Source organism: Coregonus clupeaformis, chromosome 33, assembly GCF_020615455.1.
Source record: "Coregonus clupeaformis isolate EN_2021a chromosome 33, ASM2061545v1, whole genome shotgun sequence".
NCBI lineage: Eukaryota > Metazoa > Chordata > Actinopteri > Salmoniformes > Salmonidae > Coregonus > Coregonus clupeaformis.
In genome coordinates, this window is record NC_059224.1 from 33,406,081 (window position 1) to 33,425,305 (window position 19,225).

Genomic DNA, 19,225 nt, shown 5'->3' on the forward strand with positions numbered 1-19,225 from the left:
AATATGTGAAGAAATAGTTTATCAACATTTAAAGCTAAACATTCCGATCTGTTCTATCAGTCCTATTAATTGATACAGCATATACCTACTCTACACTACTTTGATACATATCAGTGGGGATTAAGAAGTGAGTATACACAATGCCCACTGAAAAATAAGGGGGTACAGAGCATATACCCTCAACTACACCACTCGGGTGTTCACCTGGTGTCATGACTAAATTCCCAACCTGGCCACATTCCATCATGGCCACCTAATCATCCCCCTCATTCCTAATTGGCATACAGTGGGGGGAAAAAAGTATTTAGTCAGCCACCAATTGTGCAAGTACTCCCACTTAAAAAGATGAGAGAGGCCTGTAATTGTCATCATAGGTACACGTCAACTATGACAGACAAAATGAGAAATAAAAATCCAGAAAATCACATTGGAGGATTTTTTATGAATTTATTTGCAAATTATGGTGGAAAATAAGTATTTGGTCAATAACAAAAGTTTCTCAATACTTTGTTATATACCCTTTGTTGGCAATGACACAGGTCAAACGTTTTCTGTAAGTCTTCACAAGGTTTTCACACACTGTTGCTGGTATTTTGGCCCATTCCTCCATGCAGATCTCCTCTAGAGCAGTGATGTTTTGGGGCTGTCGCTGGGCAACACTGACTTTCAACTCTGGCTAGGCCACTCCAGGACCTTGAAATGCTTCTTACGAAGCCACTCCTTCGTTGCCCGGGCGGTGTGTTTGGGATCATTGTCATGCTGAAAGACCCAGCCACATTTCATCTTCAATGCCCTTGCTGATGGAAGGAGGTTTTCACACATGGCCCCATTCATTCTTTCCTTTACACGGATCAGTCGTCCTGGTCCCTTTGCAGAAAAACAGCCCCAAAGCATGATGTTTCCACCCCCATGCTTCACAGTAGGTATGGTGTTCTTTGGATGCAACTCAGCATTCTTTGTCCTCCAAACACGACGAGTTGAGTTTTTACCAAAAAGTTATATTTTGGTTTCATCTGACCATATGACATTCTCCCAATCCTCTTCTGGATCATCCAAATGCACTCTAGCAAACTTCAGACGGGCCTGGACATCTACTGGCTTAAGCAGGGGGACACGTCTGGCACTGCAGGATTTGAGTCCCTGGCGGCGTAGTGTGTTGCTGATGGTAGGCTTTGTTACTTTGGTCCCAGCTCTCTGCAGGTCATTCACTAGGTCCCCCCGTGTGGTTCTGGGATTTTTGCTCACCGTTCTTGTGATCATTTTGACCCCACGGGGTGAGATCTTGCGTGGAGCCCCAAATCGAGGGAGATTATCAGTGGTCTTGTATGTCTTCCATTTCCTAATAATTGCTCCCACAGTTGATTTCTTCAAACCAAGCTGCTTACCTATTGCAGATTCAGTCTTCCCAGCCTGGTGCAGGTCTACAATTTTGTTTCTGGTGTCCTTTGACAGCTCTTTGGTCTTGGCCATAGTGGAGTTTGGAGTGTGACTGTTTGAGGTTGTGGACAGGTGTCTTTTATACTGATAACAAGTTCAAACAGGTGCCATTAATACAGGTAACGAGTGGAGGACAGAGGAGCCTCTTAAAGAAGAGGTTACAGGTCTGTGAGAGCCAGAAATCTTGCTTGTTTGTTGGTGACCAAATACTTATTTTCCACCATAATTTGCAAATAAATTCATTAAAAATCCTACAATGTGATTTTCTGGAGAAAAAAAATCTCAATTAGTCTGTCATAGTTGACGTGTACCTAACTTGCACAATTGGTGGCTGACTAAATACTTTTTTCCCCCACTGTACATCACTCCTCACCTCTCCACCTGATAGCTGATGTGTGGTGAGTGTTCTGGCACAAGAATGGTCGCCATGCATCACTGAGGTGGGTGCTACACATTGATGGTGGATGAGGTGAGGTTTCCACCTACTATGTAAAGCGCTTTGAGTACCTCAGTTGGTAGAAAAGCGCTATATAAATCAAATCAATTATTATTTATTATTATTATTTGTATACAATCACGTCTCTCTATAATGCCTGGGAATATTTGGGAACAGATTTCCAAAATTAAAATCACTTGGAGCTGAATTCCTGGTGTTTTTACAGTATTTTATGTCCAATAATGAAAATTAAACAAAAATAAAAGATATATATATGGAAGGCCAAATAAAACCACTTTGTCCCGCGGGCCGCCAGTTGGGGAACCATGCCCTAAACTAAGATATGGTTACAATTCTGCATTGCTGTAGCAAGGCTATATTACAGATCTCTACAGAGCATTTTAGAGCTATATGTGTCACGTATGTATTATGCATGTGGTTGTGACTTGATGTGCAGTCAGACAGAACTTTACAGCCTAGCTGTTGCCACTTCATTCATATTGATGTAGGCAAATACTTTTGTAGAGTTGCAACTGCATAGTGTTAAAGTGCTAAAGTCTGGGGCCGAAAACACATTAAAGTTTGACTCAAGTTTTCTCTACATACACTACATTACCAAAAGTATGTGGACATCTGCTCGTCGAACATCTCATTCCAAAATCATGGCCATTAATATGGAGTTGGTCCCCCCTGCTATGACAGCCTCCACTCTTCTGGGAAGGCTTTCCACTAGATGTTGGGACATTGCTGCGGGGACTTGCTTCCATTCAGCCACATGAGCATTAGTGAGGTCTGCACTGATGTTGGGCGATTAGGCATGGCTCGCAGTCGGTGTTCCAATTCATCCCAAAGGTGTTCGATGGGGTTGAGGTCAGGGCTCTGTGCAGGCCAGTCAAGTTCTTTCACACTGATCTCGACAAACCATTTATGTATGGACCTCGCTTTATGCACGGGGGCATTGTCATGCTGAAACAGGAAAGGTCCTTCCCCAAACTGTTGCCACAAAGTTGGAAGTACAGAATCGTCTAGAATGTCATTGTATGCTGTAGCATTAAGATTTCCCTTCACTGGAACTAAGGAGCCTAGCCTGAACCATGAAAAACAGCCCCAGACCATTATTCCTCCTCCACCAACCTTTACAGTTGGCACTATGCATTGGGGCAGGTATCGTTCTCCTGGCATCCGCCAAATCCAGATTTGTCCGTCTGACTGCCAGATGGTCAAGCTTGATTCATCACTCCAGAGAACGCATTTCCAGAGTCCAATGGCAAAGAGCTTTACACCTCTCCAGCCGACGCTTGGCATTGCGCATGGTGATCTTAGGCTTGTGTGTGGCTTCTCGGCCATGGAAACCCATTTCATGAAGCTCCCAACGAACAGTTATTGTGCTGACGTTGCTTCCTGAGGCAGTTTAGAACTCAGTAGTGAGTGTTTCAACCGAGGACAGATGATTTTTACGAGCTTCAGCACTTGGTGGTCCCGTTCTGTGAGCTTGTGTGGCCTACCACTTCGCAACTGAGCCATTGTTGCTCCTAGACATTTCCACTTCACAATAGAAGCACAGTTGATCAGGGCAGCTCTAGCAGGGCAGAAATTTGACGAACTGACTTGTTGGAAAGGTGGCGTCCTATGACAGTGCCACATAAAGTCACTGAGCTCTTCAGTAAGGCCATTCTACTGCCAATGTTTGTCTATTGAGATTGCATGGCTGTCTGCTCAAATTTTATACACCTGTCAGCGACAGGTGTGGCTGAAATATCCAAATCCACTCATTTGAAGGGGTGTCAATATACTTTTGTATATATAGTGTATTTCCTAGTTTTTGTTGTGCAGTTTGGTGAACTACAGTGGGGAGAACAAGTATTTGATACACTGCCGATTTTGCAGGTTTTCCTACTTACAAAGCATGTAGAGGTCTGTAATTTTTTATCATAGGTACACCTCAACTGTGAGAGATGGAATCTAAAACAAAAATCCAGAAAATCACATTGTATGATTTTTAAGTAATTAATTTGCATTTTATTGCATGACATAAGTATTTGATCACCTACCAACCAGTAAGAATTCCGGCTCTCACAGACCTGTTAGTTTTTTCTTTAAGAAGCCCTCCTGTTCTCCACTCATTACCTGTATTAACTGCACCTGTTTGAACTCGTTACCTGTATAAAAGACACCTGTCCACACACTCAATCAAACAGACTCCAACCTCTCCACAATGGCCAAGACCAGAGAGCTGTGTAAGGACATCAGGGATAAAATTGTAGACCTGCACAAGGCTGGGATGGGCTACAGGACAATAGGCAAGCAGCTTGGTGAGAAGGCAACAACTGTTGGCGCAATTATTAGAAAATGGAAGAAGTTCAAGATGACGGTCAATCACCCTCGGTCTGGGGCTCCATGCAAGATCTCACCTCGTGGGGCATCAATGATCATGAGGAAGGTGAGGGATCAGCCCAGAACTACACGGCAGGACCTGGTCAATGACCTGAAGAGAGCTGGGACCACAGTCTCAAAGAAAACCATTAGTAACACACTACGCCGTCATGGATTAAAATCCTGCAGCGCATGCAAGGTCCCCCTGCTCAATCCACCGCATGTCCCATCTGAAGTTTGCCAATTACCATCTGGATGATCCAGAGGAGGAATGGGAGAAGGTCATGTGGTCTGATGAGACAAAAATATAGCTTTTTGGTCTAAACTCCACTCGCCGTGTTTGGAGGAAGAAGAAGGATGAGTACAACCCCAAGAACACCATCCCAACCGTGAAGCATGGAGGTGGAAACATCATTCTTTGGGGATGCTTTTCTGCAAAGGGGACAGGACGACTGCACCGTATTGAGGGGAGGATGGATGGGGCCATGTATCGCGAGATCTTGGCCAACAACCTCCTTCCCTCAGTAAGAGCATTGAAGATGGGTCATGGCTGGGTCTTCCAGCATGACAACGACCCGAAACAGACAGCCAGGGCAACTAAGGAGTGGCTCCGTAAGAAGCATCTCAAGGTCCTGGAGTGGCCTAGCCAGTCTCCAGACCTGAACCCAATAGAAAATCTTTGGAGGGAGCTGAAAGCGACAGCCCCGAAACCTGAAGGATCTGGAGAAGGTCTGTATGGAGGAGTGGGCCAAAATCCCTGCTGCAGTGTGTGCAAACCTGGTCAAGACCTACAGGAAACGTATGATGTCTGTAATTGCAAACAAAGGTTTCTGTACCAAATATTAAGTTCTGCTTTTCTGATGTATCAAATACTTATGTCATGCAATAAAATGCAAATTAATTACTTAAAAATCATACAATGTGATTTTCTGGATTTTTGTTTTAGATTCCGTCTCTCACAGTTGAAGTTTACCTATGATAAAAATGACAGACCTCTACATGCTTCGTAAGTAGGAAAACCTGCAAAATCGGCAGTGTATCAAATACTTGTTCTCCCCACTGTATGTGCCTTTTATACTAGTTATCGGCTCTCATTTTGCTCCACTGACCACATAACCGAGTTTTCAGACCGAATAACTCACCTTGCTGAGACTTGTTTTGCATTTGTACCGTAATCCTGTTTATCCACCGTACCGCATAACTGCCTTTATTGAAGAATGTTCCCTATCTACACCCACCGTTTTCAGAAGAAGATATGTTGGTGGCGTGGAAGTCCTTTAAGAGCGTGGTGCCCTGTTTTTCATGCCCTCTGGCAGCCTCTGCTGAATAGCCATTGTGAAGGAGAGCGCTGGTTTCAAAGGCTGGTGAAGGCCTCCGCCTACATGCATCAGGGACACAGGAGAAGTACTCACTGTTCTCTGCTCTCTACTTTACTTCTCTTTGGACTGAATGAGACAGGCTTTCAGTTAAGTGAACCAAAAATTGCAAAAAAGTTAACCTCACTGAGCTCCACTATCAATAAGCTTATTTAATTAAGGTGATGCCTGAATAGCTCAGCACACATATTGGTGGGGGCTCGGCATTGGAGTGTGTGGGCTGGATCATATACAGTGCCTAGCAAAAGTACACTGCTCAAAAAAATAAAGGGAACACTTAAACAACACAATGTAACTCCAAGTCAATCACACTTCTGTGAAATCAAACTGTCCACTTAGGAAGCAACACTGATTGACAATACATTTCACATGCTGTAGTGCAAATGGAATAGACAACAGGTGGAAATTATAGGCAATTAGCAAGACACCCCCAATAAAGAAGTGGTTCTGCAGGTGGTGACCACAGACCACTTCTCAGTTCCTATGCTTCCTGGCTGATGTTTTGGTCACTTTTGAATGCTGACGGTGCTTTCACTCTAGTGGTAGCATGAGACTACAACCCACACAAGTGACTCAGGTAGTGCAGCTCATCCAGGATGGCACATCAATGCGAGCTGTGGCAAGAAGTGTTTGCTGTGTCTGTCAGCGTAGTGTCCAGAGCATGGAGGCGCTACCAGGAGACAGGCCAGTACATCAGGAGACGTGGAGGAGGCCGTAGGAGGGCAACAACCCAGCAGCAGGACCGCTACCTCCGCATTTGTGCAAGGAGGAGCAGGAGGAGCACTGCCAGAGCCCTGCAAAATGACCTCCAGCAGGCCACAAATGTGCATGTGTCTGCTCAAACGGTCAGAAACAGACTCCATGAGGGTGGTATGAGGGCCCGACGTCCACAGGTGGGGGTTGTGCTTACAGCCCAACACCGTGCAGGATGTTTGGCATTTGCCAGAGAACACCAAGATTGGCAAATTCGCCACTGGCGCCCTGTGCTCTTCACAGATGAAAGCAGGTTCACACTGAGCACATGTGACAGACGTGACAGAGTCTGGAGACGCCGTGGAGAACGTTCTGCTGCCTGCAACATCCTCCAGCATGACCGGTTTGGCGGTGGGTCAGTCATGGTGTGGGGTGGCATTTCTTTGGGGGGCCGCACAGCCCTCCATGTGCTCGCCATAGGTAGCCTGACTGCCATTAGGTACCGAGATGAGATCCTCAGACCCCTTGTGAGACCATATGCTGGTGCGGTTGGCCCTGGGTTCCTCCTAATGCAAGACAATGCTAGACCTCATGTGGCTGGAGTGTGTCAGCAGTTCCTGCAAGAGGAAGGCATTGATGCTATGGACTGGCCCGCTCATTCCCCAGACCTGAATCCAATTGAGCACATCTGAGACATCATGTCTCGCTCCATCCACCAACGCCACGTTGCACCACAGACTGTCCAGGAGTTGGCGGATGCTTTAGTCCAGGTCTGGGAGGAGATCCCTCAGGAGACCATCCGCCACCTCATCAGGAGCATGCCCAGGCGTTGTAGGGAGGTCATACAGGCATGTGGAGGCCACACACACTACTGAGCCTCATTTTGACTTGTTTTAAGGACATTACATCAAAGTTGGATCAGCCTGTAGTGTGGTTTTCCACTTTAATTTTGAGGGTGACTCCAAATCCAGACCTCCATGGGTTGATAAATTTGATTTCCATTGATAATTTTTGTGTGATTTTGTTGTCAGCACATTCAACTATGTAAAGAAAAAAGTATTTAACAAGATTATTTCATTCATTCAGATCTAGGATGTGTTGTTTAAGTGTTCCCTTTATTTTTTTGAGCAGTGTATTTTGTTGCATTACAACCTGTAATTTCAATTGATTTTTATTTGGATTTCATGTAATGGACATACACAAAAGAGTCAATTTTTTTTAAGTGAATTGAAAAAAATAACTTATTATAAAAAATACATAACGGAAAAGTGGTGCGTGCATATGTATTCACCCCCTTTGCTATGAAGCCCCTAAATAAGATCTGGTGTAACCAATTACCTTCAGAAGTCACATAATTATTTAAATAAAGTCCACCTGTGTGCAATCTAAGTGTCACATGATCTCAGTATATATACACCTGTTCTGAAAGGCCCCAGAGTCTGCAACACCACTAAGCAAGGGGCACCACCAAGCAAGCGGCACCATGAAGACCAAGGAGCTCTCCAAACAGGTCAGGGACAAAGTTGTGGAGAAGTACAGATCAGGGTTGGGTTATATAAAAATATTCAAAACTTTGAATATCCCACGGAGCACCATTAAATCCATTATAAAAAAATGGAATGAATAAGGCACCACAACGAACCTGCCAAGAGAGGGCCGCCCACCAAAACTCACGGACCAGGCAAGGAGGCCATTAATCAGAGAGGAAATAAAGAGACCAAAGATAACCCTGAAGGAGCTGCAAAGTATCTGTCCATAGGACCACTTTAAGCCGTACACTCCACAGAGCTGGGCTTTACGGAAGAGTGGCCAGAAAAAGCCATTGCTTAAAGAAAAAAATATGCAAACACGTTTGGTGTTCGCCAAAAGGCATGTGGGAGACTCCCCAAACATATGGAAGAAGGTACTCTGCTCATATGAGATTAAAATTTAGTTTTTTGGCCATCAAGGAAAACGCTATGTCTGGTGCAAACCCAACACCTCTCATCACCCCGAGAACACCATCCCCACAGTGAAGCATGGTGGTGGCAGCATCATGCTGTGGGGATGTTTTTCTTTAGCAGGGACTGGGAAACTGGTCAGAATTGAAGGAATGATGGATGGCGCTAAATACAGGGAAATTATTGAGGGGAAACCTGTTTGTCTTCCAGAGATTTGAGACTGGTACGGAGGTTCACCTTCCAGCAGGACAATTCCTAAGCATACTGCTAAAGCAACACTCGAGTGGTTTAAGGGGAAACATTTAAATGTATTGGAATGGACTAGCCAAACCCCAGACCACAATCCAATTGAGAATCTGTGGTATGACTTAAAGATTGCTGTACACCAGCGGAACCCATCCAACTTGAAGGAGCTGGAGCAGTTTTGCCTTGAAGAATGGGCAAAAATCCCAGTGGCTAGATGTGCCAAGCTTATAGAGCCATACCCCAAGAGACTTGCAGCTGTAATTGCTGTAAAAGGTGGCTCTACAAAGTCTTGACTTTGGGGGGGTGAATAGTTATGCACACTCAAGTTTTCTGTTTTTTTTGTCTTATTTCTTGTTTGTTTCACAATAAAAAAATATTTTTCATATTCAAAGTTGTAGGCATGTTGTGTAAATCAAATGATACAAACCCCCTAAAAATCAATTTTAATTCCAGGTTGTAAGGCAACAAAATAGGAAAAATGCCAAGGGGAGTGAATACTTTCGCAAGCCACTGTAGATCAATTGTCGTTTTAGTTCCAACCAATAATATTTGCTGATCTGTTGTGTGTAATGAGGAGCAACCAGACGGCACACTTGACGCAATTCAGAAATTGCGTCTTCCAGTTACTGATTAGCATGCACCATTAAAACACTGACTTTTTTAAACGACTAAACCCTGTGGATCGATGAGAAATTGAAAAACTGTATGGTTGAGCGGGACGAGGCAAAGGGAATTGCAAAGAAATCTGTCTGCACAGCCGATTGGCAAACTTACTGTAAATTGTGAAATCATGTGACTAAGCTAAACAAAGATAAGAAGAAACTGTTGTACGAAACAAAGTTTAATTATATAATGGATGATAGTCAAATGCTTTGGAGTACCTTAAATTAGATTTTGGGCAAAAAAGTGAGCTCAGATCCATCCTTCATTGAATCAGATGGTTCATTTATCACAAAACCCTCTGATATTGACAACTACTTTAATGACGTTTTCATTGGCAAGATTAGCAAACTTACGCATTACATGCCAACACCAAACTCTGAACCTTTATATCCATGCAATTGATCAAATAAAGATAGACACGCATTGTAATTTTGAATTCTACAAAGTGAGTGTGGAAGAGGTGAAAAAATGAGTGTCCATCAATATTGACAAAGCAACTGGTACTGACAACTTGGATGGAAAATTACTAAGGATGGTAGCGGACTATATTGCCACTCCTATTTGCCATCTCTTCAATCTAAGCCTACATGAAAGTGTGTGCCTTCAGGCCTGGAGGGAAGGAAAAGTAATTCAGCTGAATAGCAAAGCACCCTTTACTGGTTCAAACAGCCGACCAATCAGCCTGCTACCAACCCTTAGGAAACATTTGGATAAAAAAATTTCAGCATGCTTATCAGGAATGGTGTCTATGTACGCTGATGGCTTAACGTTATACAGTGCATTCGGAAAGTATTCAGACCACTTGACATTTTGTTACGTTACAAACTTATTCTAAAATGGAGTAAATGCTTTTTTTCCCTTCATCAATCTACACACAATACCCCATAATGACAAATGTATTAAAAATATAAAACTGAAAAATCACATTTAAATAAGTATTCAGACCCTTTACTCAGAACTTTGTTGATGCACCTTTGGCAGCGATTACAGCCTCGAGTCTTCTTGGGTATGACGCTATAAGCTTGACACACATGTATTTGGTGAGTTTCTCCTAATCCTTTCTGCAGATCCTCTCAAGCTTTGTCAGGTTGGATGGGGAGCGTCGCTGCACAGCTTTTTTCAGGTCTCTCCAGAGATGTTAGATCGGGTTCAAGTCCGGGATCTGGCTGGGCCACTCAAGGACATTAAAAGACTTGTCCCGAAGCCACTCTTGCGTTGTCTTGGCTGTGTGCTTAGGGTCGTTGTCCTGTTGGAAGGTGAACCTTCACCCCCAGTCTGAGGTCCTGAGCACACTGGAGCAGGTTTTCATCAAGGATCTCTCTGTACTTTGCTCCTTTCATCTTTCCCTCGATCCTGACTAGTCTCCCAGTCCCTGCTGCTGAAAAACATCCCCACAGTATGATGCTGCCACCACCATGCTTTACCGTAGGGATGGTGCCAGGTTTCCTCCAGAAGTGACACTTGGCATTCAGGCCAAAGAGTTCAATCTTGGTTTCATCAGACCAGAGAATCTTGTCTCTCATGGTCTGAGAGTCTTTAGGTGCCTTTTGGCAAACTCCAAGCGGATGTCAGGTGCCTTTTACTGAGGAGTGGCTTCCGTCTGGCCACTCTACCACAAAGGCCTGATTTGTGGAGTTCTGCAGAGATGGTTGTCCTTCAGGAAGGTTCTCCATTCTCCACAGAGGAACTCTAGAGCTCTGTCAGAGTGACCATCGGGTTCTTAGTCACCTCCCTGACAAAGGCCTTTCTCCCCCGATTGCTCAGTTTGGTCGGGTGACCAGGTCTAGGAAGAGTCTTGGTGCTTCCAAACTTTTACCATTTAAGAATGATGGACGCACTGTGTTCTTGGGGACCTTCAATGCTGCAGAATTATTTTGGTACCCTTCCCCAGATCTGTGCCTCGACACAATCCTGTCTCGGAGCTCTACGGACAATTCCTTCAACCTCATGGCTTGGTTTTTGCTCTAAAAACCTGTTTTCGCTTTGTCATTATGGGGTATTGTGTGTAGATTAATGAGGGAAAAAGTATTTTAATCAATTTTAGAATGAGGCTGTAACGTATCAAAATGTGGAAAAAGTCAAGGGGTCTGAATACTTTCCGAATGTACTGTACATGTCAGCTACCGCAGCAAGTGAAATCACACCAACCCTTAACAAAGAGCTGCAGTCAGTTTTAGAATGTGTGGCTAGTAATAAGCCAGTTGCTTCCCCAGTGATTTTACCCATTCACTGCTACTGTAATAAGCTGATCCTAAATATATCAAAAACTAAAAGCAATGTATTTGGGACAAATAATTAGCTAAACCGTAAACCTAAAATAAATATTGTAATGAATAATTGAGCAAGTTAAGGAGAGTAAACTGCTTGGTGTAACCCTAGATTGTAAACTGAAATGGTCAAAACATTGATGCAACAGTTACTAAGATGGGGAGAGGTCTATCCGTGATAAAGCGCTGCTCTGCTTCTTGACATCACAATCAACCAAACAAGTCCTACAGGCCCAAGTTTTATCACACCTGGACTACTGCTCAGTTATATGGTCAAGTGCCGCAAAGAACGACATAAGCAAATTGCAGTTGGCCCAAAACAGAGCAGCACGGCTGGCCCTTAAATGTACACTGAGGGCTAATATCAAGAGATTGAGGAGAAATTGACTGCATCACTACTTGTCTTTGTGAGAGGTATTGACGTGTTGAAAGCACCTAACTGTCTGTTCAAACAGACAGTTCAGACACCCATACAGTATTTGATCCCCTGCTGATTTTGTACGTTTGCCCACTGACAAAGAAATGATCAGTCTATAATTTTAATGGTAGGTTTATTTGAACAGTCAGAGACAGAATAACAGCAAAAAAAATCCAGAAAAACGCATGTCAAAAATGTTATAAGTTGATTTGCATTTTAATTACGGAAATAATTATTTGACCTCCTCTCAATCAGAAAGATTTCTGGCTCCCAGGTGTCTTTTATACAGGTAACGAGCTGAGATTAGGAGGACACTCTTAAAGGGAGTGCTCCTAATCTCAGTTTGTTACCTGTATAAAAGACACCTGTCCACAGAAGCAATCAATCAATCAGATTCCAAACTCTCCACCATAGCCAAGACCAAAGAGCTCTCCAAGGATGTCAGGGACAAGATTGTAGACCTACACAAGGCTGGAATGGGCTACAAGACCATTGCCAAGCAGCTTGGTGAGAAGGTGACAACAGTTGGTGCAATTATTCGCAATATGGAAGAAACTGTCAATCTCCCTCGGCCTGGGGCTCCATGCAAGATCTCACCTCGTGGAGTTGATGATCATGAGAACGGTGAGGAATCAGCCCAGAACTACACGGGAGGATCTTGTCAATGATCTCAAGGCAGCTGGGACCATAGTCACCAAGAAAACAATTGGTAACACACTACACCGTGAAGGACTGAAATCCTGCAGCGCCCGCAAGGTCCCCCTGCTCAAGAAAGCACATATACAGGCCCGTCTGAAGTTTGCCAATGAACATCTGAATGATTCAGAGGAGAACTGGGTGAAAGTGTTATGGTCAGATGAGACCAAAATGGAGCTCTTTGGCATTAACTCAACTCGCCGTGTTTGGAGGAGGAGGAATGCTGCCTATGACCCCAAGAACACCATCCCCACCGTCAAACATGGAGGTGGAAACATTATGCTTTGGGGGTGTTTTTCTGTTAAGGGGACAGGACAACTTCACCGCATCAAAGGGACAATGGACGGGGCCATGTACCGTCAAATCTTGGGTGAGAACCTCCTTCCCTCAGCCAGGGCATTGAAAATGGGTCGTGGATGGGTATTCCAGCATGACAATGACCCAAAACACACGGCCAAGGCAACAAAGGAGTGGCTCAAGAAGAAGCACATTAAGGTCCTGGAGTGGCCTAGCCAGTCTCCAGACCTTAATCCCATAGAAAATCTGTGGAGGGAGCTGAAGGTTCGAGTTGCCAAACGTCAGCCTCGAAACCTTAATGACTTGGAGAAGATCTGCAAAGAGGAGTGGAACAAAATCCCTCCTGAGATGTGTGCAAACCTGGTGGCCAACTATAAGAAACGTCTGACCTCTGTGATTGACAACAAAGGTTTTGCCACCAACTACTAAGTCATGTTTTGCAGAGGGGTCAAATACTTATTTCCATCATTAAAATGCAAATCAATTTATAACAAAAACATGCGTTTTTCTGGATTTTGTTGTTGTTATTCTGTCTCTCACTGTTCAAATAAACCTACCATTAAAATTATAGACTGATCATGTCTTTGTCAGTGGGCAAACGTACAAAATCAGCAGGGGATCAAATACTTTTTTCCCTCACTGTACATACCCCACAAGACATTCCACCAGGGGTCTCTTCACAGTCCATAAGTCCAGAACAGAGGGCTAGGAAACGCACAGTACGATATAGAGCCAGGACCAGGGCTGTGGCGGTCATGACATTTTGTCAGCCGGTTATTGTTGTGCAAAAGTCCGCCGGTCTCACGGTAATTGACCGTTAATTAACATAAACACGTTTAGCATCTCCAGGCCTCCTCTCATCTACATAAAAAAAGTTGAATAAATCAATTTAATATACACCATCACAATAAATCCATTATTTATTTTAGTCCGGTCTAAAGAAACATTATGATATGAAGAAAATGTATTTCAGAAGAACAGAATATGAGTTGGCCTACTGTATGTTATCTGGCTATGCACCATGCCATATGCTGTAGGCTTCTTCATTTATCTGACAAGAAATGTTTAAGTCCCATGACATTATTCTTTATATTATATGATTTTATGGTAAGAAGGATATAAATGAATTTAGCTGAATAAAATATAAAGGAGATTTTTTCCCATTCCGGAGCAAGTGCGCTTATTAAGTGGCTATGTTGAGCGTAAAAGTGATCATTTGAAACAGGTCCTATACGCTAGATTTAGAGTTATTTGTCAACATTTTAGTTGTGAATGATACAAACCTTAGAATGTCTTAGAAATCAAAACAGATATGAGCTGCATGATGCGACTATAGACTATTGATGATTTCAGAAAGTCGCAAAAAAAAGCTTGCGCTCTGTTCCTTGCCTCAGGTTGCACAGCTGTTCTCTCAAATGATCATATTTTCACCCATCAGTCTATTCTTAATTTGACCTTGTCTTTGCAAAAACCTATTTTCGCTTTGTCATTATGAGGTATTGTGTGTAGATTGGTGAGGATTTTGTATTTATTTAATCCATTTTAGAATAAAGCTGTAACGTAACAAAATGTGGAAAAAGTCAAGGGGTCTGAATACTTTCCGAATGCAATGTATTGGGTGGTCCCGGGAATCTAACCCACTACCCTGATGTTATTAGCACCTTGCTCTACCAACTGAGCTACATTATTATTATTATTATTATTATTATTATTATTATTATGTATTTTATTTGTGATGTAGGCTATTGTTTTATTTATGATGTAGGCTATTGTTTTATTATGATGTATTGTTTTATTTATGATGTAGGCTATTGTTTTATTATGATGTATTGCTTTATTTATGATGTAGGCTATTGTTTTATTATGATGTATTGCTTTATTCCTGTTTGGATACTAAATACTCTAGCTTTAAGAACTCGCTGTTGGCTGGGCTTCCCGCTTGTGCCTTCAAACCTCAGCAATTTATCCAGAACGCTGCAGCCCGCCTGATGTTCAATTTTCCCAAGTTCTCCCATTTCACCCCGCTCCTCCGCACACTTCACTGGCTTCCAGTCGAAGCTCGCATCCACTACAAGACCATGGTACTTGCCTATGGAGCAGCAAGAGGAACTGCCCCTACCTACCTTCAGGCTATGCTCAAACCCTACACCCCAACCCGAGCACTCCGTTCTGCCACCTCTGGTCTCTTGGCCCTCCCACCCCTACTGGAGGGCAGCTCCCACTCAGCCCAGTCCAAGCTCTTCTCTGTCCTGGCATCCCAATGGTGGAACCAGCTTCCACCTGAAGCTAGGACAGCAGAGTCTCTGCCCATCTTCCGATAACATCTGAAACCCTACCTCTTCAAAGAGTAAACAATCCCACAACACCCCCCCTCACACTACCTCCTCACCCCCTTAACACTCACACTTGACTTCCCTCCCCCCCTTACTAGCTCTGACCTTGCTGATAGCTACTTTATTGAGGAAAAATGTATTTATATATTCCTATACTTTTTCTTTCAATTCTTGCCAAAATCCTTGCTCCATCCTTTCCCAAGTCATGGGAATTGGTTTCTTGGAATTCTCTACTATACATTCTTCCAGCAAAGGCTTTCCTTTCCATGTTCTCTCTGGAATAGAGAGAGTGGGTGGAAATTGAGATTTGCACTATGATGCCCATGTGATGCCTTCTCTGAGGACCTCCCAAGTGATGCCTTCTCAGAGGAAATCCCTGGAGGCATAGTTCTGTTACCGGGCAACCTGACACTTACACCATTGGCACATCTGTTCCTGCCCCCTCATACTGTATGGCCTTACATCGTAAATACCACATTCACACTCTTTACACTAGTTACATATGAGTTAGATTAAATAACTTCCATGTACTGTATGTATATTAATGTATATTATGCTAATCTATATGACAACATGTATCCTATCAGAACAGGCTATGAAAATATAATGCCTAGGCTACTCGTTGTAGACCAAAGTAGTACTTTAAAGAAGATGTCGGCTTAAGACCTAAAAGCAACGTCGAATTTGTACTTCCATTTGCAGCTTTAATTGGATTTTCCAGAAATGAATTTCTGAGAAATTATGAATTCATGTAGGCTACTCTTTCCCTTTCAATATCTATCTATAAATTGCTCTTGACAAACTTGCTCTTTTTAACCACAATACAAGCATCCTATTTTAGACCTGCCATGGAAGCTTAATTATTAATCTTATTTGCCCCCTTTATCGGTATTAGAGCGGTACATTTTCCCTGTTACGAACATTATGTATTTTGTTTGTCTCTTTTTCCAGCCTGGTTGTGAAATTACGGACAATATAACCTGACTATCTTACTCCTCATTTTTAAGACAGGGTTTTTACCCTACATTCAAAGTGGAACAAAGTCGATATTCACGGTTTTGAGCCATTCTCTTTTCTTTGTTGATTTTCTGAAGGGAGCGGTGTAAAATACCTGGACTTTTAGTCAATTTCTCTTAAGAGTGCGAAGGTACATCTTATGTGTTATTCTGCCTTTTAGTATTTTGTTCATGGATTGAGAAATCAATGAGATGAGATTGTACTTTATTAATCCCCAAAGTGACATTAGATTGAAAAAAGCTTGCTAAAGTTTATTGAGCGTGCCCCAGCACTGAGTGTACAAAAGATTAGGAACACCTTCCTAATTTTGAGTTGCACCCCCTTTTTCCCACAGCATGATCATTACACAGGTGCACCTTGTACTGGGGACAATAAAAGGCCACTGCAGTTTTGTCAAACAACACAATGCCACAAATGTCTCTAGTTGAGGGAGCGTGCAATTGGCATGCTGACTGCAGGAATGTCCACCAGATTTGTTGCCAGAGTATTGAATGTTCATTTCTCTACCATAAGCCACCTCCAACGTTGTTTTAGAAAATTTGGCAGTACCTCCAACCGGCCTCACAACCGCAGACCACGTCAGCCGTCGGTGGGAGGGGGGGTGTGCTGAGGAGTATTTCTGCCCAGTGATGTGAAATCCATAGTTTAGGGCCTAATGAATTTATTCCAATTTACTGATTTCCTTCTATGAACTGTAACTCAGTAAAATCTTTGGAATTGTTGTGTTTATATTTTTGTTCAGTACTAAAAGCAATCTCAAAACATAGTTCACAGACAACAAACAAAATTAAATACAGGTGATGCTCTAACTGAGTGTGTGCCTGCGTGCTGTATTTTGGAATGAATTATCTGACATGTCATGTAGCTTCCTCTTTTGTGCAGGTGTGGGACAGGGGGGTACTATTTATATCTGACTGTCTATTGTTGTTTGTTTCCTGCTGTGTTCCTATGTGTATTATGCATGAAATGTGTTAGCTGTAGTAAGACTTTCCTTTTGTATGACAATAAATGTCAATCTAATCTAATATCGCTCTCTCTCCTTGTGTCTCTGCAGAAATACAAAGCTGGGCGATGTGATGACATCCTCAAGTGGAAGCCGCCCAGCCTCAACTCCGTAGACTTCCGCCTCAAGATCACCAAAGTCGGAGGAGAAGGGTGAGTCACTGTTGCTAGGGAAACGCTTTGGCTGCATGATGATTCTACTGCAAGAACAAACCCCCATCTCTTTTACACATGCGTGTTGTTTGACACATCAACACAACCACATACTATAGTAGTAGAGTGAGTGAGTGTCAGCTAATCGCTTTGAACCATGTTTTGTAACTTTTAGACTTTTTAATGTGTGTATATAAGAAGTTTTTTTCTGTATGAGCTATACCTTGAATCACCCATAACTACTGATATTATGTTATGCCACAGGGCCTTATTGAATTCAACTGCAATATCTGTCCTAGACACATTGGTATTTTATTGCCACTATTCTGATAATGAAGAAGGAATACAAGGCAGCAGGCATTATTGTCATTACCTGAACTGCAGACTTTCATTCTACATATGAAAGTCCACAGATGAATCGGATGTTTTCCCACTGATAGGCAAAGTTCTCTTTTACTTTCTTCACCTGTATTAGGTTAGAACACCATATTTATCACCAACAGATTCTCATCTCATCTTGCAAACCTGCTAAAGAAATGGTGGGAGTATTTTTCAGAAAATACCTTCGATTAAATCGACCCATTATTCTCAGTTCCTCTGTCCCTACTACCTACCCAGGCACTACTGTGCTGTAAAGTGTTTCCTTTTAGGTTCACAGCTAATACATCAAACATGCTAAATAAATAATGTTGGGAGTATATTTGAGAAAAAGCCTGCTTGCTACCTCAGTCCCTCAGCACCTTCCCAGGTACTACTATGCTCTTCTGTGAGGCGAGTTTTCTTAGTTGGCACTGTAAGTAAGACTCACTGCAGTGCGCACAACCACTCAGTGGTTTTTTAAAGGAGACCAGAATTCCAACCACCTTTACGTATTTATTTATTTTTCACAGTATAATAAGAAAATTTGACAGGGAGATGGACACAGGGGGGCATAGACAGGAAAGTGTCCGAGATGGGGCTCAAACCCCGTTGCGAGTGGGGCATACAGTCATGAAAAAGTAAGTACACCCCCTGGAAAGTTGTATTTTTTTGTACATATTTGGACAGCTGGATATGTAATCTTCACTTCAACACTATTGCCAGATAAAGGTAACCTAATTTAACAAATTACACTGAAAGATTAATTATTTGCAATCATTTATTCATCAAAAATCAACAGAAATGCAATTCCATAGTGCTGAAAAAATAAGTACACCCCTAGCTTCAATAGCTTGTGTTGCCCCCTTTGGCTGAAATAACTGAATGTAGCCGTTCTTGTGACTGTCTATCAGTCTCTTACATCGACTGGGAGGAATTTTTGCCCACTCTTCTTTACAGTACTGCTACCTGCCGGCCATCCAGGCTCTGTCGTAGCTGGCTGCGACCGGGAGACCCATGGGGCGGCACACAATTGGCCCAGCGTCGTCCAGGGTATGGGAGGGAATGGCCGGCAGGGATGTAGCTCAGTTGGTAGAGCATGGTGTTTGCAACGGCAGGGTTGTGGGTTCGATTCCCACGGGGGGCCAGTATGATTTTTTTTTTTTTATAATAATGTATGCACTCACTAACTGTAAGTCGCTCTGGATAAGAGCTTCTGCTAAATGACGTAAATGTAAATGCTTCAACTGTGTCATGTTCGAGGGCTTTGGCCCGCTGCAAGTCCCCCCACAGCATTTCGACAGGATTGAGATATGGGCTTTGACTCGGCAATTCCATAACCCTCCATTTCTTATTTTTGAGCCATTCTGTTGTAGCTTTGCTTGTGTGTTTTGGATCATTGTCCTGTTGCAAGATCCATGTTCGGTTCAGCTTCAGCTTTTCGACATATGGCCTCACATTCTCCTCAAGAATTCTCTGGTACAATATGGAATTCATGGTTGACACAATGATGGCAAGTTG

The 19,225-nt window shown here is 43.0% G+C and overlaps 1 protein-coding gene across 1 annotated transcript in view; it reads left to right on the forward strand.

The window, feature by feature from the left end:
- The window catches only part of rngtt (RNA guanylyltransferase and 5'-phosphatase), a 177,547-nt gene that overhangs the window by 139,981 nt on the left and 18,341 nt on the right, over positions 1–19,225 (forward strand). The window contains exon 14 of the mRNA XM_041860818.2: positions 17,247–17,347. Coding sequence (XP_041716752.1) covers positions 17,247–17,347 — 101 coding nt within the window. The remainder of the gene's footprint in view (positions 1–17,246; positions 17,348–19,225) is intronic.